Source organism: Parasteatoda tepidariorum, chromosome 6, assembly GCF_982258835.1.
Source record: "Parasteatoda tepidariorum strain Cologne lab strain chromosome 6, Ptep-v5.0, whole genome shotgun sequence".
NCBI lineage: Eukaryota > Metazoa > Arthropoda > Arachnida > Araneae > Theridiidae > Parasteatoda > Parasteatoda tepidariorum.
This window is the reverse complement of record NC_141760.1, coordinates 40279204-40306455: the sequence shown is the minus strand read 5'-3', so window position 1 is coordinate 40306455 and position 27252 is coordinate 40279204. Positions and strand designations below refer to the sequence as shown.

The 27252-nt window shown below is 28.2% G+C and overlaps 1 protein-coding gene across 2 annotated transcripts; it reads left to right on the top strand.

The window, feature by feature from the left end:
* LOC107436200 (cyclin-dependent kinase 4) lies at positions 1 to 27153 on the top strand. Of its 2 annotated transcripts, none has more exons than XM_087165692.1 (9): positions 1 to 271; positions 1578 to 2049; positions 19429 to 19570; positions 21667 to 21834; positions 22808 to 22917; positions 23496 to 23546; positions 23678 to 23813; positions 25131 to 25265; positions 25363 to 27153. In XM_087165692.1, the coding sequence occupies exons 2-9, from the start codon at positions 1604 to 1606 to the stop codon at positions 25366 to 25368; spliced, it is 1194 nt and encodes a 397-aa protein (XP_087021818.1). In that variant the 5' UTR covers positions 1 to 271; positions 1578 to 1603; the 3' UTR covers positions 25369 to 27153. The 2 variants fall into 2 exon arrangements, with proteins under 2 accessions (XP_087021818.1, XP_087021819.1); XM_087165693.1 differs by having other exon boundaries at positions 14 to 278.
* The last annotated feature ends 99 nt before the right edge of the window (positions 27154 to 27252 follow it).

Below are 27252 nucleotides of genomic sequence, written 5' to 3'. Positions count from 1 at the left end.
AGATGTCACTCTTGCATCTTTGATTCTTTCATCTCGGAACTCCCGCTCTGCTCATTCATGTCTCCTTCTAAAAGAACAGCTGGAGGCCGATTATAAAAAATAGACAGGTGATAGGTTAAAGTTGCCCCCTCCCTGTTTGGGAATGTACGAATTTTATTGTTGAATTATTAATTCAAACATTAGTTAGTGTTTTAACTTATAGATAAAACAGTTTTGTTCTTTACATATCAGATTTCGAAGTTTTAATTCTTTGATTTTCTTCAGTCATCAGGTATTTGGTATCGTTGATCATTTCCAATTTTTAATTTCTTTATCTAATGTGCTTTTTCTTTTTTGTTAATATCTGTATTCAGAAATGTATAAAATTTGTTTTGTTGCCATAATGCTGTAATTTCCTGGTAATAGATCGAATTGTTTAATTTATAATATAATTACAATTTATTGCAATTACTCTATATTCTTTTCTTGACTTGAATTTTGTAAAATTCAACTATTTAAGCTATAACACTGCCTATTGTAAAATTCTGCCTTCTTTCCATATTCAAATTTAATACTGTTATTATTCAATTTAATTCCTAGAATACTAGGGCATAAAATATTATTGTATTCTAAGAACTAATTTTTCTTTCTTTGTTGCAAGAAATAGCCCTAATATATTTATATCAATAAGTTTTTATGATACGCTATACTATTCATACTGTTAAAATCATAAAATGTTTTGCATAAACAAAATACCAATATTATCTGGTCTGTGTCAAATTGTTTTTCTGTTCATATAAATATTAACAACTATAAAACTTATGTAAACATGTTCTTTGCATTAACAATTATAAAACATAAGCAATTTAAAAGTGAAAATTTTGCTGAAAATAACTTAGACTGTATTACATTAATCAAAATATAACTTTACAAAAATCTAAGTATTTTTTTAATTGGGAATATTTTTAGACTTTCCTTTAAGTAACATACTTACTCTGAATATCATTTTTATGATTGAAATATAAAGGGTTTATGTCAAAAGAATTTTCTAACTTGTTTATTTAGAAATTAAAATCTCCCAAAAAGAAAAAGATTGGTAAGAAAGTTAAGATTGGCTGGAAAAATCTATAGATATGTATATATATTTTTAAATTTCTGTATGAATGTGTTTAAATATATTTGTTAGAAATATATAAATTATAAAACATGTTATTTTTTGTTACATAATTAATAAGTAAATTTACCTAAAAATGAGTTAAATTAAATTTTTTACAGTTTTAAATCATAAGTAATACAAGAAATATTAATAATAAACAGTTAATTCAAAACTGATAATATTGGTGAATTGTAGTATAAATTATAAAATAAATACTTATTTTAAACTCATTGTGCATGGAGGGAACTCATATTATGTTTAAGCCGATATATAATTAAGGTTTGAACTCTGAGAAATCAAAATTTGATTACAATTCTGTATGAATATTTAAATTGCATTCCCTATTGTTATTTTTTTTATAACCTAAAAGTTAGACTCTTTAATAATATTTTCTTTTTTGTTTGATTACTGTTTGTAAATATTTATTTAATTTCTATTTCAGGTTTATGTTTACCACAAACATTCATAATGCCAAGTCATCTTGTAGTTAAAAACCATTTGGCACCTATAGCAAATTCAAATGTGGCTAGACATGACAGTGCTGCTTTTTCTAATGATGCCAGTCTAGCCTGTAATAGAACAAACGCACCATCAAATAATACCATGGTACAACCAGGAAATACAACTAGTGCTTTAATAAATAATTCACTACAGCAACGGAATTCTGCTTCTGCTAGTGTAAGTTCTTTTAGTATATTTCAACATAGCAGTAAGAACTTTGATGATGTTACTTTTATTGGAAATGGGGCTTATGGTACTGTTTACAAAGCCAGAGATCTTGCAAATAATGGTCAGTTTGTTGCATTGAAAAAAGTGAAAATTCCTATTGGAGAAGATGGTGTTCCTGTTAGCACTGTTCGGGAAATATCTTTGTTGAAGCAGCTGACATTTCTTGACCATCCAAATGTAGTAAAGTAAGTGTTTTCTGGTATAATTTTTTATTTAAGTTACAGGTTATTAAGAATTTTTTTTTTAAAAGTAAGTTTCTTGGAAAATCATTTTTAAAATTTAATTCCTTGCTCAAATGTCCTTTGTATGAGCTTTTATTTTCATACCATTTGCTTTTTAAAAAAATTTTACTTTGTATTTAATTTTTATGTAACAGAACTAAGATTTCATAGAAAAATGATAAAAACATTTTCACTGTTGCTCTAAAGCGTTAAGCCACAATCAATTACGAATCTATCATTAAAAATGAGGGTGAAAATCACTATCATCTTTCTAAAAAATTCTTACAATTTCTTCTAGTCACGGAGAGATACTTATTAAGCAAAAGATGGAACAATTAAGTGATCTAAATAAAATATGAACCAGCAAGAAAAAATATAACATTTTGAGTTCTATACCTCTTGGAAATTTTATTATTAAGTAGAATTTTAATATTTCTTTTCAGCTCTGAAATGAATCCTCATATTTGCAAATTTATATTCATATTGAAGCACAAACTTATTAACCAGGTGTTATTTAAATTTTCTTAAATTTTTTCTTTTTCTTCTAATTTTAGCTCTTTTGTTAATGAACTTTTGAAATCTACTTAAACCCTGTTGTGCAGAAAATAACTATAAACTTCAATTGTGAGATCAAACTCAATTATTTACAAACAATCACTTTGTAACACATCACATTTGGAAACAAATTTTTTTCAAAGTAATTTTTAAGCCCGTGATAAAAATAAGCATAAAGCTTTCCGTTAACACATTATCTGCAAAAATTGTGATTCTGTCGAAAAGTTTTGTACATTGTCAACAGAATCATTTTCTAAAATGTGATATTTTTCTTGCTAATTAAAAAAGAAAACAAACTAGAACTTAAATTTAAACTTAAGATTATGCTAAATTTTATTAAAAATAACCATTATAAAAATTGCATTTATCAGCAATGTGTAGATTAAATATTGTAATAAGATTTTTTTGTTATAGCCATGTTTATATACTATTAATTGGGATTGTTAATCTTCGACTTAAAGACCCATAAACTTTTACTGCAGAAAGGCAAATTACTAAAGATTTTTCTGTATTTATACATTTTGAATGAATTAAAAAAAAGAAAAAGAGTCAAATTTTTTTATAAGTTTTTAATAATGGATGTATTTATAGATTTCGATTATTAATCCTTTTATGATCAAGTATCATGAAGATTATTTTATTATGAGGGAAAATGTAACTGTCGTACAAATGCACACTGAATATTAATTAAATGTTTCATTATTCATAAATCTGAGAAGAAATATCTGTGCAAGGTATGTAAAAGCATTTGTCATGGTTTACATTCCGGGAATTATTCTAAAATCCCAGGTTCTTTGTCTGTATCCTTTTGAATAGGATAAGATAATTTCATATATAATGATGAAATTAAAAAAAAAAGAAAATATATGTTTTATGTGAAGTATTCAGTAGAAAATATTATAGTTGATTATAGGCATAAATCATAGATTACATCAATCCTTAATGACAAGTCTTTAAATAAACTTTTTGTTTTCTTGAGATAAATGATGTATTTTATAAACAATTTGACTATTTTTTATTCAACAGTGTCAGTGCTGTAGTTGGGTAAATGTTTGGTTTGTTATAGTAAAAAAATTTAAAATATTTGAAAAATTTCAAACTAATTTTTTAAAATTCTTTTTTTTTTTATTTAATTATTTTTTTTCTGAACAAAGCAAAAATTTCTGAACTGTTCTGGGAAATTGTTTCGACAGAAGTGCAGGGCTGATTGTACTAATCATGTTTGAAAGCGCAAGATAATGAGAACAAAATCTGTTTATTAAGCTGCTTTTAGTTAATTTTATATGGTTCGTAGAATTTTGAATATTGAATTAGATTATTTTTTCTTTACGACTCTGTTTTACAAATTTTATAATCTCGTAAGCAAGCAAAGCAGTCTAAGAGTAAATAATTGTGTTCAAGCAATAAAAAAAGAGGGGCTCATGGAGTTCACCCCCTTTTTATTTCAACAAAGACACTTTTAAAGTAAGGAATGTAAGTTATTATAAATGTGAACTTCTCTTTCTGTTAAATTCTAACAAAACGAATCTGTATTGTTTATTTTATATAAATATATATTTCTTCTAGCTATCAAGGCAATGTGTTGTAGCAAATAAGTAGTGAATATTATTCAGATGCTAATAAAGAATTGTGTATAATAAAAATTAATATAGTTTATTATAATATACAATTATTTGATTATAGTGAATACACTGATGATAAAATTAAGCAAATTGACGGCAATTCATTTAATTAAAAAAAAAAATAAGCGTTTTTAGAAAAAAATTTAAGCTGACAATTAATTTAAACTAGTTATTTTTCGTCCTCATGAAAATCAGTCAACTATGACCTACCCTAATAAAGACCTATATATCTTTATTTACCCTATAAAGAGATGAGTTCTCTGAAATATTTTTTCCCATTGAACAATATGAATGGATTCTCTAAATGAATTTGAATGCAGTACTTTTAACACATTTTAGATTTTAATTTAATAAAAGCAAAAGGTATGGAAGTATGTTGATATTAGTTATGTAAGCATACCATATTTAAATTTGTGTATCTTGTACAAAATTATAAAAACTACATTGAAGTTTTATTCATAAAGAAAGAAACTATGTAGTATAAAATCTCACCATATACTCTCATATAAATGTCTGCATGCTATTGGAAATATGTGATAGGCTATTCAGATAATTGTCGGCACCTAAAAGTTGGAGAGGATTTGCTACATTCTAATTTATGCTGATAGAAAGATAGTTCAGAGGATAATGGTCTAACAAGGCAACCCAGGAATGGCTGAAATTCTGCTTCTATCTTGCTCCCATAACAGTGTTGACATAAAATATCCTAGTGGTAGACAAGACATCATGGATAAGGATTAGGATACTCTTGCTATTAGGCAGGGTTGGCATTATTTAAATCACTTAAATTTTTTTTTGTTATAAAAATCATTGATTAAAATTTCTTTTTTCGTTAAAAAAAAACATTTATTCAAGTAAAATATAATTTTTATTCAGGATAATTTATAAATATATTCTTAAGGTTATAAGTCCAGATAAAGAATGACAGGATAATGTATGTAAATTATTATTTGGTGTTGAGAACAGGCTAAAATTATTGTTATTTTAATAATAATTATAATAATTTAAAAAAATAAATGTGGATTGAAGTGGTGTTAAATTATTAAATTATAACTTTTCATTAGATGTATGTCAAATGATTTGCTATTTAATAAACTTATTTCGTCTACTAATTTAGTTTTATATTTAATCAAATAAAAATACTCTTGAAACTAATTTAACATGTAAACTATGTTTATAAATAATATAGAACTATTTTGCAAAGAGTAATTTGAAGTAGTTGATTTCTTTTGTTTCCTAATCTAAATTAATTTATTCATTTGATATCTAACTGACACATCTGGTGTTTGTCTTTAACTACTTCATGAAATTATTAAGCTTGAATCAAACCAACTATAGTGGGATAAAACCAACTAACGTTTTATTTTTTCAGTGATTAGTTTGTAAAAATTATATATAGTTTTAACCTTTCAAAGTAAAATTGATAAGTTCTTAAGTTAGAATATTGCATATTAAATTTTTATTATAATACGCAATATTATTATATTTTTTAATAGAAAATTGAATGGTAAAGGTAAAAAAAAAGAAAAATCTGATTATAAAAAAGATCAGATATTTTGATTTTTTTAAAACAAATAAATCATAACTTTTTCCAACCTTGCTATCTGGCTAACCATGGGAGGTTTTTATGATTTTCCCCTCCACTTAACGTAAATGCGGATTACTTCCAGAAAAAGTCTTATGCAACGGCTAATTTGTCCCAATGCTTGAACTGGGAGTTGCCTTGTCTTCTGGGTTCGTTTCAAAATTATTGGGCTACAGAATTGAACATTGATACCCGCAAACCCAAAAATGGCCCAGTTTCTCGAAGTTTACAAAATAAAATTCTCATATCTGACACTAAAATATTTTAAACTGAAAAAAGTTCCTTTCAAATTGGAAAAATAATTAAATTTGAAAAAAAATATTACATTGAAATTATTATTATTATTATTATTTTTTTATCATAGGAGGGTTTGCAAATTATTTTAACTTACTGACAAAGTTGGCATAAATTAAGATGCCGGATTTAAATTATGATTAGAATCCTGATTTAAATCATATGGTTTTTAAATCATTTATTGAAATAGTTTTTTTTTTCAATAATAAATACAAATATTTTTATACAATTCTTATAATATATTCTTTAACTTGTGATTTTTTTTAAGGTCTTAATTTCATTGATAATGAAGTTTTTATCAAAAGAAATAATGAAAGGGAGATTTATATAAATTATTATATTTCAAAATAGACTAATACATTAAGAGAGAGAGAAGAAAAACAAAATAATAATTTTAGAAGTTTGAAATAGTAACTTTTTAGCTATTATTGTTTTTAAATAATATTCAGTATTATAATATTAATACATTTTATAATATAGCAGACCGGCCTGTGTAGGGGGCACGGAACTGTCCTTGCATCAGAAAGGTTCTATGTTCGAATCCCGGCAAGGCATGGATGTTCTTTCCTTCTCTGTACTATCTGTCCTTACTGTGGGAGAGAGGTTGGCCCACCTAATATTTCTGAAATTAGAAACCCTGAAAGAGAGGTCAAAAAAATTGCCCTGCAAATGCCTGAATTAACGGATGTTAACACAGGTGGGCATTGGGGGGGGGGGGAGAAAAAAAAACAAAACAAACATTTTATATGATTTGGCTGGTTTAAAAAAAAATAAATTATTTTTTTAAAGAATCAGGAATTTTGCCATTTGATAGTTTTGTAAATTGCGTACGTCATAAATTTGGAGTGCGGAGCAATGTAGTGCCTCTAATTGCGTTAATTTCAATCATGGAGTTGTCAGAAATTGAACTCTTTATTCAAGTTATACAAGGTGGTCCCGAATTCATGGTACAAACTTTAAGGGTAGATACTGGATATTGTGACAATCATTTATTATGTAGGAATGTATGGGTGCAAGTGATGCATGAGGAGCAAAAAGGGGAAATAAAAGAAAAGAGAAATGGAGTTATCGCTTGGTTGCGTTGCCGGTAGAGGGCAGTAGATGTATAGCCGCCGTTCCACATAATGCATCTCAGTAGGGGTAAGCGCCATTCGCATTTGTGCTGACGTCAACGATGATGCACATGCAACGCTACCCCATGCGTATCAACAACGATTCTGTGGGCAGGTATTGTCAACCACTTTTTAATTAGCCCATACTTACTAACGATGCTACCGAATGGTGGATGTTATTTTATTTTTCTGGACCAGGTGCTACTAGAACTACTGCTGGATGTTCCGATCGACATTCGCTACCGCATGTGATTTCAGCATGATAGGGCATCAGCTCTGTTCTACTCTGATGTGCCCACTTACCGTGTTGGACTAGTACATTAGCTACCCCGATCTTCCTATTTATCTATCCCAGATTTCTTTTTATGGGGAAATCTGAAGAATCTAGTTTATGCGACTCAACTTGACTCAAATGAGGATCTCGTTGCACGAATATCTGAAGATGCTGCACGTGTGCGTGATATACCTGGCATCTTTGACCGTACGTGCCCAATCGCTCCACCAACGCTGTCAATCCTGTATCACTACTGGTGAACACAATTTTATACAGTTATTGTAAGCATTACACTCGTCAACAACGCTTTCAATAAACACTTTGCCTTTCCTTTCGTCTCTTATTTCTTGTGTTTGCGTCTCACCGCGTCACTTGAGCACATATATTCCTATAAGACCTACCCTTAAAGTTTGTACCATGAATTCGGAACCACTCGGGATAGGCGTTGAGATCTTGTCGTAAAGTAATGAACAACGCCCTCCCCCTTTTTTTTCATTTCGCGACATAGCTAGGTTAACTGTTATCTCATCTTATACTCAAATCGTTTATATTTGCCTCAGTCTTCAAGATCAACAGAAGCCGCATTTCACGAATACGTCATAGAAGAATTAATGAACCGCATTCCTGGTTACCATGATTTGCATGATGATTCCTGGTTACGATGATTAGCGTCAATGGCATGCTTCTCAAGAATCATGCTATTAACGTATCGGCGTGACTTTTCCATCACACATGCCATCGATAAAATGTCGGAAATTTGATCAACTGATTAAATAATAAAAAAAGACTGGTTGAATGGAATTTAGATAGCTGAGATTTAAAACTTACTTATTTAAGGTAAAAGGAAATTAAGGAAAAACTTATTTAAGGTATTTATAAAATCCCCAAATCGGTAACTGATAATTGATATTATTTCTATTTTTTTATTTAATATTTTTTTTAAAGCTTAAAACTCTATATTATTTTAAATCAATTAAATTTACAGGGCTAATTCTGAAAATAAACCTACGTGGTTCATACTTTTCTCATTTTTATGCACAATAAAATATTTTTTTATCCTCCAAATTTTCAAGACCCTATTTTTGTTTTAAGAAACCCAGATTCTGAAGAGTTACCTAGTCGGTGGGACTCACTTCAATAATACATAATGACGACCCTAAGTAGTAGGACTAAGTTTCATGTGTGGTGTTAAAAATAGTTTTTTATGAAAATAATCACATTTCCTTTTTTTTCTCCATGATTAATTACGAATCTTGGGTTGAATAATCGATTACTGTAATGGATTTTCACAGTGTATAAATAATCTATTTTCTTTTTTTTACAGTTTAATCAGGGAATTATATATTGTAATCAGAATTGCGACTCCAATACAGCACTTAAAAATATAAATATATATGCCTCTGATGTATATCCCCCCCCCCTAATTTTAGGAAAGCATGTTCTTACCGGAAACAACTTCATCTGTAATATTTATTAGATTGCACAGTGGACCAGCATCCAAGGTTTCGTGGCCAAAATTAGTATTTCGATAAAATCTGTTTCAAAATTTGGGGGTTTCATGTTCAGGTAAATTGAATTCAGAGTTGAAATTTTGAAATACCCTAAAAATACCAAAAAAAAAAAAAAAAAAAAACAAGATGGCGGCTGAAATATGGCGAGCAAAATATATATATATAGTATGTTTAAATAATTAAATATAGCAATGAAAATATAATAATTTTCGTAATTTTAAATTAAAAATGAAAAGCAAATTATATATCCGAAGTAATATTACAAAATAACGCGAAAACATGAAAAAAACAACAACATAATTTTGGGCATTATTATACAATAATTAAACATGGGGCAGGTTTTTTCGAAAGAAGAAACATCAAAGATGACAACAAAAAAAAGTTTAGCTAATTACCTCGTGGAACTTTTTGGAGATTCGAAAGTGATTCAAACATTGTAAAATGTCAAATGATAAGATAAAAACTATAAGTTTGTCAAGAGTGTTAACTAATCCAACAAATTGAAAAATTGTACTATAATTTCGACTAATTACTAAAAATGTAACAGAAAGGTGAAATTCCTATATATATTTCTGAAATATAAATTTAAAAGTTACATTAAAAATTTTTTTTTTAAACATATTTTTCACTACATTGTACTCTCGTCGGTCCAGAAAGTAAATTGGAATGGTTATGAATACTTAATTTGGGCGATATTAAAGCTGCCTAAACATATTTTAGTTGAAATTTAATTTTTGACTTTTGGTCAAAGATCATTGTCTTTTGGCCCACTGTGGATTGGTGCGTATGAAATGTCAAAGTTTTTAAAAGAATACATAAAACTGGATATTTTTTTTTTCTTCAAAAACTGTTTATTTAATCAAAATATGTTTAATTTGCTTTTATGCACTTTACCCAAAGAACTTTTAATAGATACGCGTCTTTAAGAAATTGTGATCTTTAGAATCGATAAACTTTGAACGGAATTTTTCAGACTGTCTTCATTTGCATTGCCATACTGTTTAGTTCCTTACTGCATGCAATGCCATAATTTTTAGCTCTACACAAAATAAGTAAATGTATGGATGAAATTATAAATAAAAAATAAATTAATAAAAAAAAAAAATTATAAAAAAGATTATTTACTCTGACTCAAAAAGTTGCTTAGATGCCTTGCAAAATCGTTTAACTTGTCGACCGCATTCAATCGATAAAGCCATTATGAAACGTTTCATTAGTATAATTTTTTTCTTGATTACTTGATTAGGAGACATTCTAATCTTACAACGAGAGTATGTTTTTGGTAATTTTGAAATTCTTTCTTTGTCTCTTGTGAGTAGATGCAAGCATATCTCAAACTCTTCCCTTTAAACTAGAGTTTTTTCTTATAAAGGGATTCTAGTGTAAAGTGACCACACGTCCCGATTTTGGCGGGACAGTCCCGCTTTTTGGTGGACTGTCCCGCGTCCCGCCAATTTTTAAAATGTCCCGCTTTTTAGAAAATATCTGCATTTCTTATTTTAAATGTACTCTAAAAATATATTCCGATTATTTATTAAGTATTATGGTGAACATAAAGAAATAAAAAATACATAAAAAACACATAAAATGCATGCAGAGTAAACTAAATTAGGCAATGTACCGAGTTAAATTTACTCGGTGGTGTGCGATCATTGTCTTTACGTCTCGGCTTAATTCAGATAAGTGCGGACTGCCGTTAGACAGTGCGGTTTGTTGTTTTCAATTTGACGTTCGATTTGACTCATTATTTGATTGACAAAAGTAGAGCAATAGTCGCCACAAAGTAACGGTCAATAAGGTAAAATTTAATACTCTTTTTTAGCCTTTGTAGTAAATTTTTTATTTATTTATAGTATTCATCCACAAAATAAAAGATGAGTAAAAAAAGAGGATGCAAATTTAATGAAGAGCTAAGCAGAGAATTTTCATTTATTAAAAGTACCAAAATAGACTATATGGTACGGTTTGATAAATGCAATGCTGAATTTTCGGTCTCACATGGTGGAAAAAACGATATTGATAAACATCTAGCGACAAAGAGGCACAAAAGATTTTTCAATAATGCCGCTTCCTCGTCCAAAATGGAACAGTTTTTTCACAGTGCTAGCTTTAGCAACACGGAAAAACAGCTAGCATTAGCGGAGGATTAGCTATTTGCTTTCCACACCATAAACCACAATCAAAGTTTCAGATCAATGGATTGTACGTCGCAAGTGATCAAAACATTATACGACAAAAAATATGCATGTGCAAGGACAAAAACCGAAGCAATTATTTGCAATGTTTTTTCACAATTGCAGATAGAATTAGAAAAATGCGCATTTATATCCATATATTCCGATGCTTCCAACCACAAAGATTTAAAATTATTTCCCACAGATGTTAGATTTTTTGATCCAGAAACAGGAATTAAAATTAGAATATTAGATTTTGTTTCAGTGCCTGATTAAACTTCACAAATAATTTTTGATTTAATAAGTACTATTTTAAAAAAGAATAATTTGAACAATAAAATTATTGCCTATTGTGCGGATGACACTAACGTAAATTTTGGTGGAAAGGCTAGAAGAGGCATCAATAACGTTTTTGCGAAACTTAACGAACATTTGAAGCAAAAAAATATTGGAGTAGGATGTGCAGCGCACATTTTATACCTATACTATTCAAACAGCATCCGACTTACTTCCAGTTGATGTTAAAAATATTATTGCAAACATTTATTCGTATTTTTATATATATATTGTGCGTGTTGAAAGTTTGACTAAATTGTAATTCTCATTTCATCCAATTTGTCCCGCTTTGTCTCAATAAAAATGTGGTCACTTAATTCTAGTGTGTTGTGTAAGCATTCCTCATACTACCCATACTTGTTTGTAAAAACGAGAAAATTGCAGACCTAATTTCTCCCCCAAATCACTAGTGCGTATTTTTTTTTTTTCTCTAATTGAAATTCTATTTCTAATTATATTTTCTTTTTAGGAGACGAAACGATTATTGTACGAGCAAAACGAAACATGTGGTAAAAAATATGTATTCTATTGAATTAATAGCACTTTCAATTGTTTCAATGGGCTTAAATTGAGTTTATTAATTATTAAAAGAATTATCAATGCTTACTTCAGTTTTGTTTTAATTTTATTGGGTGTGGTAGTTCATCATTCAGGTATCGTTCGCAGTAATTTTTGCATCGTTATATATAAGAATTCTATGTGAAGAAACCCTTACACATGCATTTTGTTTTTAAAAAATGATGCGATTTTTATTAGACCCTTTTAAGGCAAATATGCTTTAAAAAAGCTATTTTTAAGGTTGATTTATGTACATTTTGGAGTTTTCAGAGACATGCATTGAAATACTCTGGCTTAATAATGGGTGGTTGTTTACCACATCCTCAACACTAAATTTTCTATTCCCTGGGGTGATGATCTTCTTGGAAAAAATTCCTTTCTAGCGCACTTGAGTGTAAAGTTTAATCTTGTTGGCCGCCACGATTTTCAAGAACTAGCACATACTACCTCGTCCCCCCCCCACTCTCTCTTTGTATATGATTGCCACCTTGTTGGGTTATTTACTGTTGTGCGAAAGAAATTCCTGGAACTACTGGCGGCTCTCTTTAATAAAAGTGAAAGTTTTGGTGGTTTTCTTTTGTTACTGGAGTGGTTATATAACCACAATTCGCTCTGTTCGGAATGATATTGTTACGAAGCTACTAAATTAATTTGGTCAAGGCTATTTGTTTTGTTATTGAAATTTGTTCTGAAGTTCTTAATATTGGGAATTTTTTGTTCGAATTAATAGAATATTCGCATCTAAGTGAATAAATTGTGAAGATAATTTAGGCTTTGTCAGTGCTTGTAATTTCGTTACTATTAATGAATTCGATGATAAAAAATACATTCGACCTTTCAGATCTGGGGTGGCTAACCTTTTAGAAAGGCAGGGAAGCGTCAAGCGTGTTACTTTCGGAAGGAATATAATCATACGTGCCTCCCGACATATTTTTCCAACATGCTAAAAATTTGTTAACTGATTACAGAATTTTTACACAGATATGTATGATTACACAGATATGTTTTACACAGATTTTTTTTACGTTGTAAGTCTGAGTAGTGGATATTTTTAAAATAATATAATATAAAAATTTTTTTTTTAACGGTGCTTATTAATATTAGCTTTTAAAGAATTTAGAGAAAATTATGTTAAGAATTAAATTTGTAATTATGTTACAAATATTTACTCTAATCCAGGGGTCACCAAACCTTTTTGATCATCGACCCCTATATAATTTTTCGAAATCTCCATCGACCCCCACAAAAGTAATTTTCTGTTAATTTAAATAAAACTCTATTAGATACTGTGTTTGTACATTTATGTTATGATTTTAAACATTTATTAAAGTAATAGTACATTGTGTAACAATAGTTTTATGCAAAATATATTATTATTGAAATTTAAATACCTTATTATTAAATAATAAGTAATTATGCATAAGTAGATATAATAAGTAAAGTAAAGGTGCTTCTTGATCAATGAGATGGGTGTGCCTGGTGTTTTTTGTGCAAGGTTCGCTATATTGGGTTCAAAATTGGTCAATTTTAATTTTCGTCAAAATTGGTCAATTTTGTAATTTTTTTTAAAAAAAATACAAAGTGTGCTATAGTTTTGTCGCGGGCTGTACTCATCCATATTATTAATGCTTACCTTCTTTTTTGTGCATTGATAATTAAAATTGATATCTAAACCAAACGAATGGTTTTATCGAAACAATAACTAATTATCCAAAACTATAAAAGTTTTAATAATGACACTGCAAATATTCAACACAGTTTTCAAAGATAGCTGAAACTGCATATATTTGCATTTGTAACGTCAATGCTCGTCACACGTGACATTTGGACAAACGCACATATGCATATGACTTATAAACTGCCCTGAGTTCGTGCCACTGCGCGCTGGTACGTAAATACTTGTTTCACCCCAATAAATATACGTTTATTAATTTATGTTTTATAACGAAATTGATATTGAGTCAATTATAAAAAAAAATTCACAAATTTTACATACTAAATTAGGTATGTATGATTTGCGTATTGAGAACTGTTTTTTTTTCTCGACCCACAATCGACCCTTCCGATTCGGATCGACCCCCATTCGCCCCCCTGTCTCAGATCGACCCCCGCTTTTGTTAAATAGACCCCTGGGGGTCTATATAAACCACTTTGGCGACCTCTGCTCTAATCATAAGTTGGCTTTTTGCTAAAATATTAAAAGTTACTAAAATGTTGAAAAATGTTATGTTTACTTATTTATAGTGTATTTTTTAAGTCTGCTTAAAACTATTTATTCGGTTTGTTTCGTTCTCTTTTTGTTTATCGTGTCCAACTTTGCTTATACAATTTAAGGCGTTTGAGTTAACTGCGATATAGCCGTTCTGGTTTTTATGCCATTAATCTTTAAATTCAGTCTAACCATTTCATTTTGTTTAAAATATTCTGTTGTAAGTTTTCTATGCATTTAAATAAAATAAAAATCGGATTTTTTTTTGTTAAATGTTAGCAAAATTATTTTACAAATATTTTTTCTATTCTTCTTAATTATTTTTTCCATTCTTCTTAATTATTTTTTCCTTCTTAAATTATTTTTAACTTAGCTGATTTTAAATGGATGATCAAGGTAAATTTTCTTCGTCTGAAATATGGGAAGGTTTTGAAGGGGCATATCTTGGCCCACCAACACCGACCGGTTTTATCTCTTAAACTTGCTCAGCATAGCACTTTATGGCTTTAGAGTTCGTGGGTTCAATCCCCTCCGGCCGAAGACCCGTGTAGTGAATGGTGACTGATGCAAGTTAAATCGGTCGTGTCGCAAAGTCCTCCATGTTCCCATAACAAATCATACCCGTGGGGGTACTGATTCAGGAGTTTTCTTGTCTTCTGGATTGGTTCAAAATTACAAGGCTACGGAGTTGAACATTAGTGGTCGTAAACCCAAAACTGCGTCGGCTGTTCAACGACGGATATAAAATAAAATATATTCAATCTTGTATATAATTTAACAAGGAAATAAAATAAAATGTGCAGGTTTGATTAGTTTTTTGAAGTTTACTCTCTTTTGAAATTTATGGTTATTTATTCGAATCATTATTTTAACACTATTTCTAGTATCTTCTACTTACTTGGATGTAATTAGGAGTTTAAAATTTATGTCTCTGTTTTGCGTGATTCAGTATAAAAATAAACAAACATTGTCTTAACAGATGTAATTATTATTTTTATGTAATTAATTTCTTAATTAAGATAATTGTTAGAGTTTGATAAAAAAAATAGTTTTTCTTGTTTTTTTGTATGTTTTGTGTGAGATACATAATACAAATTATCGTTGCAAAATTTTTCTCTTTTTCAAGAAATGTAATAGAAGAAAATAGCGTTAGTAAATAAAAACATAAGAACAAAACTAATTTCTACTCTCATAATTAGAAAAAAAAATCTATGTTTAAAAATGATTTTTTATTATTAAAAAAATAAAAAAAGATAAATAAATAGAAAAGAAAGAAAACTGTTATTACAACTCCCTTTTCTCCCTCATTGAAATTCATCATAGCCTAAAAATAAAATGTCTGCCCTTTTTTGTTGTATGTTGCATAATAATGTTGCCTGAAGTCATAGTCGCACCGGATGTTCGCGCTTTTTTTTTCCCCGCTCAGTACTATTTTCACTTATTTAGTTCTAGTTTCTTCCGGTTTTCTTTTGTCATTGCACTGCACCTGTCCAAAATGAGTAATTTTTTTGATAAGTTGTCCTTGTTCCTCATAGTAAAAGTTAGCCCCGCTCTCAGTATTTTTTATCCTGCAGATTACGCGTGATAAATTTATAATGAATAATAATGTATAATTGTTTTTAATAAAGTAAGAGATTTTATGAAATTCAATTTTATTTCATCGTAAGAGGATTTACTTTATTACAATGTCAGAAAAAAATCTAGATAGCTATTTTGTGATTTTAAAAATATCTTTTGCTCTACAGAAAAATATATTGCTTTTTTTGTAATATTTTTTTATTATAATTTTTTTTTCAATAGGGGCCGTTCAAAAAGTACGTACACAAAAATGGAGAAATTTTAACCCCCTCCCCCCATTCGTAAATTACCGCACATAAGGTCTTACTCCCCCCCCCCCACCTTAGAGTACGTACATTTTATTAGTCTACCCCCCTTTTTCACAAAAATTAAAATAATTATGTTTTAAATAAAATTAAATATTTATTTAAGGAGTGTGTAGGAAAAAGTCAAATTTAAATTTGGTGTATGTTTATAATGTACGTACTTTGTATAATACCTCTCCCCCTCCCCATTGTACAAAACTGTGCAAAATAGCAAATCCCCTCTCCCCCCTTCGGGATGTACATACTTTTTGAACGGCCCCATACAATAATCCAGCTAGCAATAAGCCTTTTAATTGAAACCTTTTTGTTAACATTATTAGTATTAATATAAAATTTCTTAAAATGGTAGTTTTTGTTAGTTCAATGAAAATCAATGATTAATGTCTTTGTAAATAACCGTTTTTTTTTACAAATGAGAATTGAGTATTGAATTCTGACCTGCAATATTTTTATTATTTTTTTATTTACTTTAAGTTTTCACACAATCATAAACTCCAGAAATTTTTGTGTTATATATTATATAAATTTTAAAGTACCACTATAAGATTATATTACTTTATATTTATTACTTTATATTTATCACTTTCTACGTAAGTTTTCATGATGTTGGATATTTCCTCATCGTGATCGGTGGCAGAGTAATCGCCAAATCTTGGGTAACTTAGGGCTACTGCACTCGAGAGAAAAAAATAAAAAATCACAGAAAAGGACCAACTCGAAAGGTATAACTCGTAACCACCTCCGAGCAATCATCTATATGTTTTATTTAAAAAATTGCAAGTTTAAAATCTATTTGGCACCATAGCGATTGTAGTTAGCGCGATAGATCACGATACGGAAATATCTCCCTTGTGTTTATTTTGTCAGTGCAATAATTTTCTACTCATACCTGACTCAAATTCTGCATTGGTTGCTATAATGCAGGTGAACTTCATGCTTGTTTTTTTTTTTCGAATTAGTTTTTGTTAAATTGCAACATAAATTTCTTTATATTTTACAAAATATGTCTGCACAACTCTTTTTTTTTTAATACGGACCGCAAAACTAAGAACTGGGAAGTAAAGGTTGCATGTGCGTAATGCTGAATACACTCTATAACAAAATAAATCGACGCACCAAGAAGGAGTTGTCCGATTGAAACGAAAATTTGTGGATAGGAAGACAATGTACAGAATAGTAAATGATAAAAATTTCAGAACAAGTGAATAATTTATTGCAGAGTTACAGTAACAAGTTCAATAAGGTGTTGACCCGCCTGTAGCCTGGTTACAAGCTGCCACTCGGCGTGGCGTAGACCGATAAAGCTCCCGAATGGTCTCTTGCGGTATTTCTTGCCAAATTCGATCCAATTGTCGAACGAGGTCATCAACATTCCGTGCCAGATGCAATCGCCTTCCCATCATATCCCAGACATGCTCGATGGGAGAGAGATCTGGTGATCTGGCAGGCCAAGGAAGAGTTTGACAAGCTTGCAGACAGTTCATAGCAACACGTGCCGTATGTGGTCTGGCATTGTCCTGCTGAAAAACCAGCCCAGGGCGCTGCAAAAGGAACGGTGGCAAAACAGGTCTTAGGATGTCGTCGACGTACCGCTGTGCAGTAAGTGTACCTCTAATGACGACCAAAGGGGTCCGGCTGCCAAAGGAAATGGCACCCCAGACCATAATGCCTTGTTGAGGGCCGGTGTGGCGTGCAATAGTGAAGGCAGGATCCCCCCTCTGTCCTGTGCGTCTCCAAACACGTCTTCGATGATCGTCAGGACACAGTTGGAAGCGGGATTCGTCGCTAAAGACTATACGTCCCCAGTCGGCATCATTTCAGCTATATCTGTTCAAAACATTCATGCATACGAAATTTCAAAGCAATCGGATGATTGCTTCTTGGTGCATCGATTTTTTTTGTTATAGAGTGTATTAGGGATGTGGATTAGTGATTTGGCCGAATACCGAGTAATTAGCGACTGAATAGCAAATTTTTTTAAAAATTATTAATAAACATTTTTATCTATAGCTAAATTTAGTCATTATTGAAAAATAATCAAAAATTTATATTATACTATAATAGTTATTAATAAAAATTATGTGACAAAAAACAAACTAATAACTAAAAAAATAAAATAAAGCTGTAAAATTGAAAAAAGAAAAAGAGAAATTAGAAAAAAAAAAATTCTTACTTTAAAACAAAACTTAAATGCTAAAAAAAATAACCCTAAAACAATGTTTAAAGAAATATAGTTAATCAAAAAACTCTTTTAAAAATGCCGCGATGTCATAATCACGCCCCTTAAAATGAAGAATTATATACAAAATGAAGGAGAAAAAATAAAAATCTTAAATCTCGAGAGAAAATTTTAAAACTCAGCAGCTAAGTTTTCCAATTACTGTATTTTCATGGAAAAATTAAAGAAAGAGAATGTAGTCTAATACAAACACTCTTAAAAATAATACGTAGCGTAGTAATAAAAACAAGTTTTTCTTCCTTTCCTTTTTTTTTTTTAAATGGAAAAATCTAGATATAAACAAAAACATAAAACTTTCATAATCTTTAAAATGAAAATCTGATGCGGAAAATGTCCATTTGACTTTTTCACATGGTTGTATTTTCAGAGAAAAAATTGTTATTATAAAGTTTAATGGAAACGCTCTTTAAAGAATGGTGTCATGTAAAAGTCACCGGCAAATAAAATAGTTTATTAAAAAAAAAAGACGAAAAAAAGCCAAAGAGAAATAGAAAAAAATGTTCTTCGTTTTTAAAACAAAACTGAAACCTTGAAAATCAGTTTTCTGGTAATCTGTATTACCTTTCAGGAAAAAAGGAATGATAAAAGAACACAGTCAGTCAAAAACGCACAGTTAAAATGTCCTGCTATAATAAAAATAGTTAGGGAAGAAAAAAAAAATGTTTTTAAGTCTTAAGACAGTGTCAAAAAAACAATGAAATTGATTTGTCTGAATATAATTTGAAGAAAGCAGTTGTACAAAAACTCGTGGTTCAGTACAAAGTAATCAAGTAACAATTCTTCAAATTCCATTATTCCGTTTGTCTTCAATAATTCATCTAACTAAACTAACTATTAAAATAAGCTATTTCTAAAGTAGTAAAACTATTTCTAAAAATGTATAGTTAAAAACACCATTTTAGATTATTCTTTATTAAATCCGATTAGTGCAAACAGTTTATAAATTAAATTAGTTTTGAATATTGCTAATGATTGTTTTGTGCTTTCTTAGATTATTAGACATTTGTCATGGACGAAGAGTAGAAAATGAAAGACAGATGCTTGTTTATCTAGTTTTTGAGCATGTTGATCAAGATTTAGCCACTTATTTGGAACGATGTCCACCACCTGGATTAAGTACAGATTTAATCAAAGTAATCTTATTTTTTTATAATTCTTTGCTTCTTAAATTTATGTAATAAATAATTAGGGGTGCAGAATATGTCCGATTGCATGATCAATGTTCCCGGGAAATTTAGGTTGTCCTAGGGAAATTTTTGTTGTTAGCTGAACTTAGTGTCTTAAGAGAAAAAGGATATTTTCTGTTTTGTTAAATAATAGGAATAACACAGTGGCGGATCCAGCTCGGGGGGGGGGGGTCATAGGGATCATGACCCCCCCCCCAAATTGAAGAAAATAAATAAATTTTTTTTTTTTTTTAATAGTTTACAAAAGAAATAAAACATTTTACCCATCAATCAATTTGTTTAGAATTTTAATAACTCTACCAGTTAGTGCAGCAACAGCAGAACGCTCCTTTTCAACTCTTCAACGTCTCAAAACTTGGCTTAGGGCATCTCAAAATCAAGAACGATTAAATGGACTCGCATTATTAAACATTCATCGAGAAATTGATTTGGATGTTGAAAAAATCATTGACAAATTTGCCAAAGTTTCTAAAAAACGCATTACATTTATTATTTAAAGATTTTGAATACTTGAATTATTTATGTATTGTTCTACTGTTCATTATGAAAAAAATAAATGAGAAAACTAGCATTAAAAATCAGTTTTTTTTTTTTTTTCAAAAAAAAAATATAAAAAAATTTTCTTTTGTGGGGGAGGGATCTGAGTCTATGACCCACCCCCCAGAAAAAATTTCTGGATTTTATGTCCAATTCCTTAATTTCTATGTTTGAATTCCTTAAGTTTATGGCTTGAGCCATAAATTTAGTTTTATAAATGATTACGATTTCAATATATTTTGATTTCTATTAACCTTTTTCTTAATATATTATTCTTATTCCTTTTATTCTTATTCCTTTTATTCTGATAGTTTATTCAACAATTGTGTAAAATGAAATGAATATTTTTTCTTGGTTAACGAAAACAATTTTTTAATAGAATGCAGACTTTCCTTACTAAAAATATTTTTAAGAAAAATATAATAACTACAAAAATTTCACTAGAATTCTGGGGAAATTTCGAACCAAAAAATTGTGTTCTGGGGCAATATACTCGAAGAATTTTCTTTACTTTTTAGTAATAACTTAATATAGTTTTTAAATATTTATTTTAGTATTTTAGATACTTTAAACTATTGTTTTAAAATAAAATAATCTTTAAAGCTTTGTTATTGAATCTGTAGGGTGAGCAAAACAAAAATCTGCACAGCTGTGTAATTTTTGATCTAATGATTGGATTTCACCATACTGAAATGCTATCTTAATGGTTTGAGGGTATAACTTTAATTATGTTTATTCAGTTATTCATGATGACAATCTTTCAAATTGAAATATCTGACAGCAGCAAAACCCTTTTTATTTTGAATAAATGCATCTTGTTTCAACACATTTAGATTCTTGACTCTCAAAATTTTGGAGTAGTCACAACACAATCAGAAAAATGATCCTAATAGTTTAGTCAAAAGAGAACTCCAAGGAAAAATACAAAATTTGATCATAATTAGCTAAATTATTTCTTAGCAATAAATTTTAGTCATTATTTAAAATTTTTGTTTAACTAATAGATCAACTTATTAGATTGTTCAAAGTAATTTTTAAAGGTTTCTTTTATTATAAGCATTTATAGTTATTTTATTCAAACTTATCTACTGTATAAAACATTTTATTCATTGCCTAAAAATGAATTTCTAATTTATTAAAAATTACAGTAATTGATCACACTTTTTATGATTTTTTTTTTGGTCTTTTTAAAGTGTTTTATCTATTAATTTATATAAAAATGTTCATTTTCAAGTATCTGAAAATCTCTTTTTAAGTTTGAGTTGTAAGAATGCTAACAAAATGGAATAGTCATACATTTCAGACAGACAATATTTTCCGAGGTGAAAGTTTTGGGAAGTAGAATTGAAGTAGATAGGGATTTTCTGATAGGTATTATTTCAAAGTGCTGTACTCTTGTGTATAAATCATAAATAGACCTAATTATATTCCAAATTGACCTCTGATATCTGATATATTATTTGTATAGTTATATAACTATTACAAATTTTCTTTTATCATTATAGGATTTAACATATCAACTACTTAATGGATTAGATTTCTTACATTTCAATCGAGTACTGCATAGAGATTTAAAGCCTCAAAATGTTCTGATTTCAAATAAAGGCATTGTGAAGTTAGCAGACTTTGGTTTAGCTCGAATTTACTCTGAAAAAATTCCTTTAACTTCTGTTGTAAGTACTTGAAATTTATCAATTGAGAAATCTGTTACTTTTGTTAATGCAAAGTTTCTCTGTTAATGTATATTATATTTATTATATGTATGCAATCGAACTTGCTTATAACGAGTCCTGATTCAACAAGAACACTAATTTGACGGAGAAATCAAAAATATTTGGTTGATACAATGTTAAGTTACCCGATTTTAATGAACAAATGCAGGCAGTGAGTAATTTGTCAAAATTTCAGAGAACAATATTTTTGTTATTCATAACATTTTTTTGTACTTCCAACTCTTATCCTTTCTTTTAAAAGTTAGTTTAATGTTTCAAAGATAAATGGAAGTTAGTGATGAAGTTTTGATGTTATCAGGAAGTTAGTGATGGTTAGTTTTTTTTTTGCTTTTACAGCTTTTAGAATTTTATACTTTAAATATAAGAAGACATTTTTTATTTAGAATTTTATATTTTAGATAATGTGAAATTTTTAAATTCATTTTTCACACTATTTATTTTTTAATACAATATTCACACTATATATTCTCTAGAAATAAATAATTTAATGTGGATTTTAAATTAGAAATTTTTTAAATTATAAGGAACTTTTAAGTAATAATTTTACTAACCATCAACAGTTAAAGTTTAGTACAAATATAAATATTTACTGTTGAAAAGGTTTCCTGTTATTTTATTTGATACCAAGATTCCAATAGTTCATTTATGTAAGTTCTGTACTTTTTTTGTGATGTATTTCTAAACCTATTGCATCATCTGACTAAGTTTAAGGTAAATATTCTAAACTGAAACTTTTGAGTAAAGTCATACTTATCACATTACTTAAATATGTTTTTACTTTTTCTGAAATACTCTAAAAAATTACTTGATTCTTGTCAAAAATATAAAACTTCTTACACACTTTGATTAATTTTATTACTTAACAATAAATTTTTAAACATCTTATTTAGCCATTTCATTTTTCATTAATTAGGTAGTAACTCTTTGGTATAGACCACCTGAGGTCCTTCTAGCTCAATCATATGCAACTGCTGTAGATGTTTGGAGTGCTGGTTGCATTTTTGCTGAGTTATATAGACTTAAGTATGTTTGTTTTTAGAAATTTGCTTTTAGATATATTATTTAGAACTCTAGTAACCCAACATTCAAACTTATAAAAATGTTTTTTTTTTTTAATGATGTGCACTGTAATAATAGTCTATAGTAGTCACAATAAATGATCTTATTTAACTAGAAAAAAAAACTTATCTTAAAACCTAGATCTGGGCTGAAAACCATATGAATATTCAAATAAGAATAATTTCTTATATTTATTTTTGCTTTTCATATAGTTATGTTCATTAAAATATTTTTTTAAAGATAAAATTGTAAAACTTAGTTACGCATAAGGATTTCATTTAACTAAAAACACTACTCTAAATATTTCAGATTCTAAGTTAATGTGCCTAATTATTTTTGAAAATCTTCAAAATTGGTTGGTTAGAAAGTTTGAAATCATATATGAATTTGCTGTAAAAAAAGAATGTGATATGATATCTATATTTAAGAGTAAATTGAATCAATGTTTGATTATATAGCTGATGTTAAATATTGTTTATATATGTTTAAAATACATAAATGTAAAATTTGAATGCACTAATTTTTTTACCATTTTTCTTCAGGCCATTATTTCCTGGTGAAAATGATGCTGACCAACTTGCTAAAATATTTGAGTGAGTTCTTCCAACTTGTTCATGATCAATTAATTTTTTTCAAATGTTAATCATATAAAGTTTTGTATTTTAATTTTTAATTGTAAATATATTTAGAAATGTGTGAATAAAAACAAATATATTTAATACAGAGTCATTGGCACCCCACCTGAAGCTGAATGGCCAGCTGAAGTTTCAATAGCGTGGGCTACTTTTCGTTTTTATCGTGGTGTTCCGTTTCAAAATGTGATTCCAGAAATTTGTAAAGATGGAGCAGATTTGTTGCAAGTAAGTTAGTCTTCACTAGTCTTTGTAATTATTTATTCTATGTAAAATTCAATTGTAAGAATGATTTTCTATTCATGATGATTTATTTCAATAATCTAAAGTATATTTAAATATATTTTACATAAGTATATATTTTACATAAGCAATATATATTATGTTAAATACTAATTACTTTCGATTCGTTAAGTAGTCTATCGCATTGATAAGTGCGAAAAATTGTTACCTAGATACGTTCTAAATTTAATTTTGTAAGATGACACACTTTCATATGACTTTTTTACATGACACACCTTTACAATTCATTTCATACTATTAAGTATTACAGTAATTATAATATCATTATAAAGGTAAAATGATTATTGAAAACAATTACACAGTCAAATTATTTAAAGTTAACATATTTCACCTTTAAAAAAAAAAAATAGCTTATGGTGTCATTGCTCAGATTTTTTTCACTTTTAAATTGTTGACAGTGCTAATTTAACACTCTTTATTTGAGAAAAGTTGTCTAAATCGTACCACTTTAAATTTCTAAAAAAGCATTGTATACAGAATGTTGAAAAAGGTAAATTAGGAAGCTTTTTTCATATTTAGAATCTGGCAGAAGAAACAAGTGGCCGTGTAATCACAATACACTTTTATTTAAATTAATTTGGTTTTATAAGTTTTAAATTTTATAAGTAATTTTTTAACATCCTATATAAGGATATAGGAGGATTAATGTAAAGTACTGTTTTCTAATGTGTCATGTATAGGGTTCAGGTGGTACAAATTAGGCAATTGAGTTGTTAAATTATATCACTTGCAGACCTTTAGAAATCAGTTAATTTTCAGCATTTACTACAGAAATATCATATATCGAAAAAATTATATAAGTAGCTCAATAGCTGTATTTTATTATTAAAATATTTCAAATGTAATTATCAATAATTTATGATTGATAAAAATTAACACGTAATAAGTGGTATGATTTAGGCAACCTTTCTACATGCATTCTATAATTCGTTGATTGTTATTTAAGTAAGCATTTCAATGTCATTTTAAAATAAATTGGACTTCTAATATATTAGAAGACAAGTGAAACTTAAAATTGTGATTATTTGTTCAATTTTATGATGTTTTGAAACCTGTTAAATGGATAGATAACTTTAATCTTTTTATCTACATAATTGTGAAGTAAGTTAATTTAGTAAGTAATTTATTTAAATACAGTAAAAATTACAGGTTAAGTTTGAACAAAACAAATATTTTACTGTGTTATGCTTTATTATTACTTTCAGCTTAAATTTTTTTTCTTTAAAATTTTTCTTTTTGCAGTCAATGCTACACTTTAATCCTGTTGAACGAATATCATGTTGTGAAGCAATGAAGCATCATTATTTTAAAGACTATGAAATGAATCCTCAAATTATTTCAAAGCATTTTGTGAATAGCAGCAAACCTAGAACAAAAGTAAGTTTTACAGTGTTTCATAAGAATTAAATTTTTATTAAAGATAATAAAATTTATTAATTTTGTTATTCTAATTCTTTTTCATTTAATTTTTTAGACATGACACAACTGTTAGTTTTTAAAGAATTTCCCAAAACAAGCATTTATCCAATATTTTTTTAAGAAGTTTGACTTTATTGTATTGACAATTTTTTGTAGATTGTGACACTGTATGCATATCAATATTTTTTTATTTTTATATATATATATGAATCAAATGTGTGTTGAAAGATATAGTATTTTTTAGTAATATTTCTGAGAGTTTACAAAATATTAAGTAACCTGCTTTATATTTTATTAGGTTAAATTTATTTTTCATGTGATATGGTTTTATATTCAGTTTACTGTGGTGAACATGTTTCTAATACCAAGTCTTGAATGTAATGTATTGTAATATTTTATTTTAATAAAAATACGTCATTTAAATGTTTGCAGTTTTTATCTATATAAATTATAATTCTTAGTGTTTTTGACGTAAAATTATTTACTTGTAAGTGCCTTGATAATATTTTTCCTATTACAATTTTAATCTTATTAAATGCCTTTTTTAGCCTAAGAATTTGCTGAAATTATGATATTTGGGTTTATGTGAATACTTTGTTAGGCAAATAGTAAATGAAAAAGGTGTGAAATGGGAAAAAATTGTTGATTGTATTTTTCTTATTATTTGATGTGTAATGTGTCTACTCTTAAATTTGAACGCCTGCCTTTTGCTCAAAATTGTGAAGTAGTAATCGTACTGTAATGAACGAAATACTTCAGTGTAAAAAAAAAAAAAAGCATTACAAGCAATGCATTTTTTTCTTGAAATTATCCCTTATTAAAAAAAAGTTATTTGTTTGTGAAGTAAGTGTAAATGTTTTTAGTATCTCCTTTTACGTTTTTTTATTTATTTCTTTGAGAATGGTTATTTTTGCAATTTAAGTTTCATTTTCAAGTGTACCTATAAAAACCTTTTTTTTTACTATTAATTTAATTTTAAAATAATTAAAATTTACAGTTATTTCAGATTCTTAGCATTTGTAACAGACCTTACTTTTTAAAAGCAATTTTGAATGTATACAATCTGCATCATTAATGAATGCACTGCAAAACTCAGCCAGAATGTTAATAAATAGAATGATCCTATAAATTCCTACTAGTCAAGGCTGAATGCTATTTCACTGGCAACTCTTAAATTTTTGCTACGCAATTCCATCACTCTATTAGCAACTTCCAAACTTTGCTATGCAAGTCTCGTATAATAAGGTTGGGTTTTGATAGGATTGCATTCTATTTTGTTATTGTTTATAGTAAAATAATATTTTAATCACAACAATTGTTTTTTTTATTCTATTACTGGAAGCAATGTTAACTAAATATTTTACCAATTCAAGCTGTGTATATTTTGTGTGTACTTACAGGTAATGAGGTTGGGCTTATAATATATTGGTAAAAATCAATTTTATTGTTAATTTATATTATAATTATTGTGTTGTCAAAAATTGTTCAATTCAAATTTATTGTTATGTAACAGTTTTAGCACTTTTTATATTATAAGGCAGTAGTTGTAAGGTGTATAAAATTTACTAATCTTTACGGCTTCTACCAAAAAATTATTGAGTTCAGTATTTATTACAAAAATTAAATTACGCTGTCACTGTTTAATATATATCATGTATTATTTCTGTATTTACACAATTTAGTGCCATACCAACCACATATAGTTAGCATTTATTATCACATTTCAAATTAGCATTTAATGTCTACTTTTTATACTGTTTGAACAGTGAATATACACTGCCAAATATATTCTACCTCTTAAGAGAATGTTTGTGAATTTGTGATGTTTAATAAATGGATATTTTTTCATTTGTTTTAAACTTTGTGTTTCTTAAAATCTAAAATAATTTAACTTATAACACATCTATCTGCACAATGAAAATTCTTAACTTCACTTTAAGTAAAG

What these genes read in the sequence shown, in the direction of transcription:
- LOC107436200 (XM_087165692.1), top strand. Translation starts at nt 1,604, where the DNA reads ATGCCAAGTCATCTTGTAGTTAAAAACCATTTGGCACCTATAGCAAAT. An exon ending in TAAGTACAGATTTAATCAAA is followed by an intron (nt 19,571 to 21,666) that starts GTAATCTTATTT and finishes TTATCATTATAG; the next exon opens with GATTTAACATATCAACTACT. An exon ending in GCTGAGTTATATAGACTTAA is followed by an intron (nt 22,918 to 23,495) that starts GTATGTTTGTTT and finishes ATTTTTCTTCAG; the next exon opens with GCCATTATTTCCTGGTGAAA.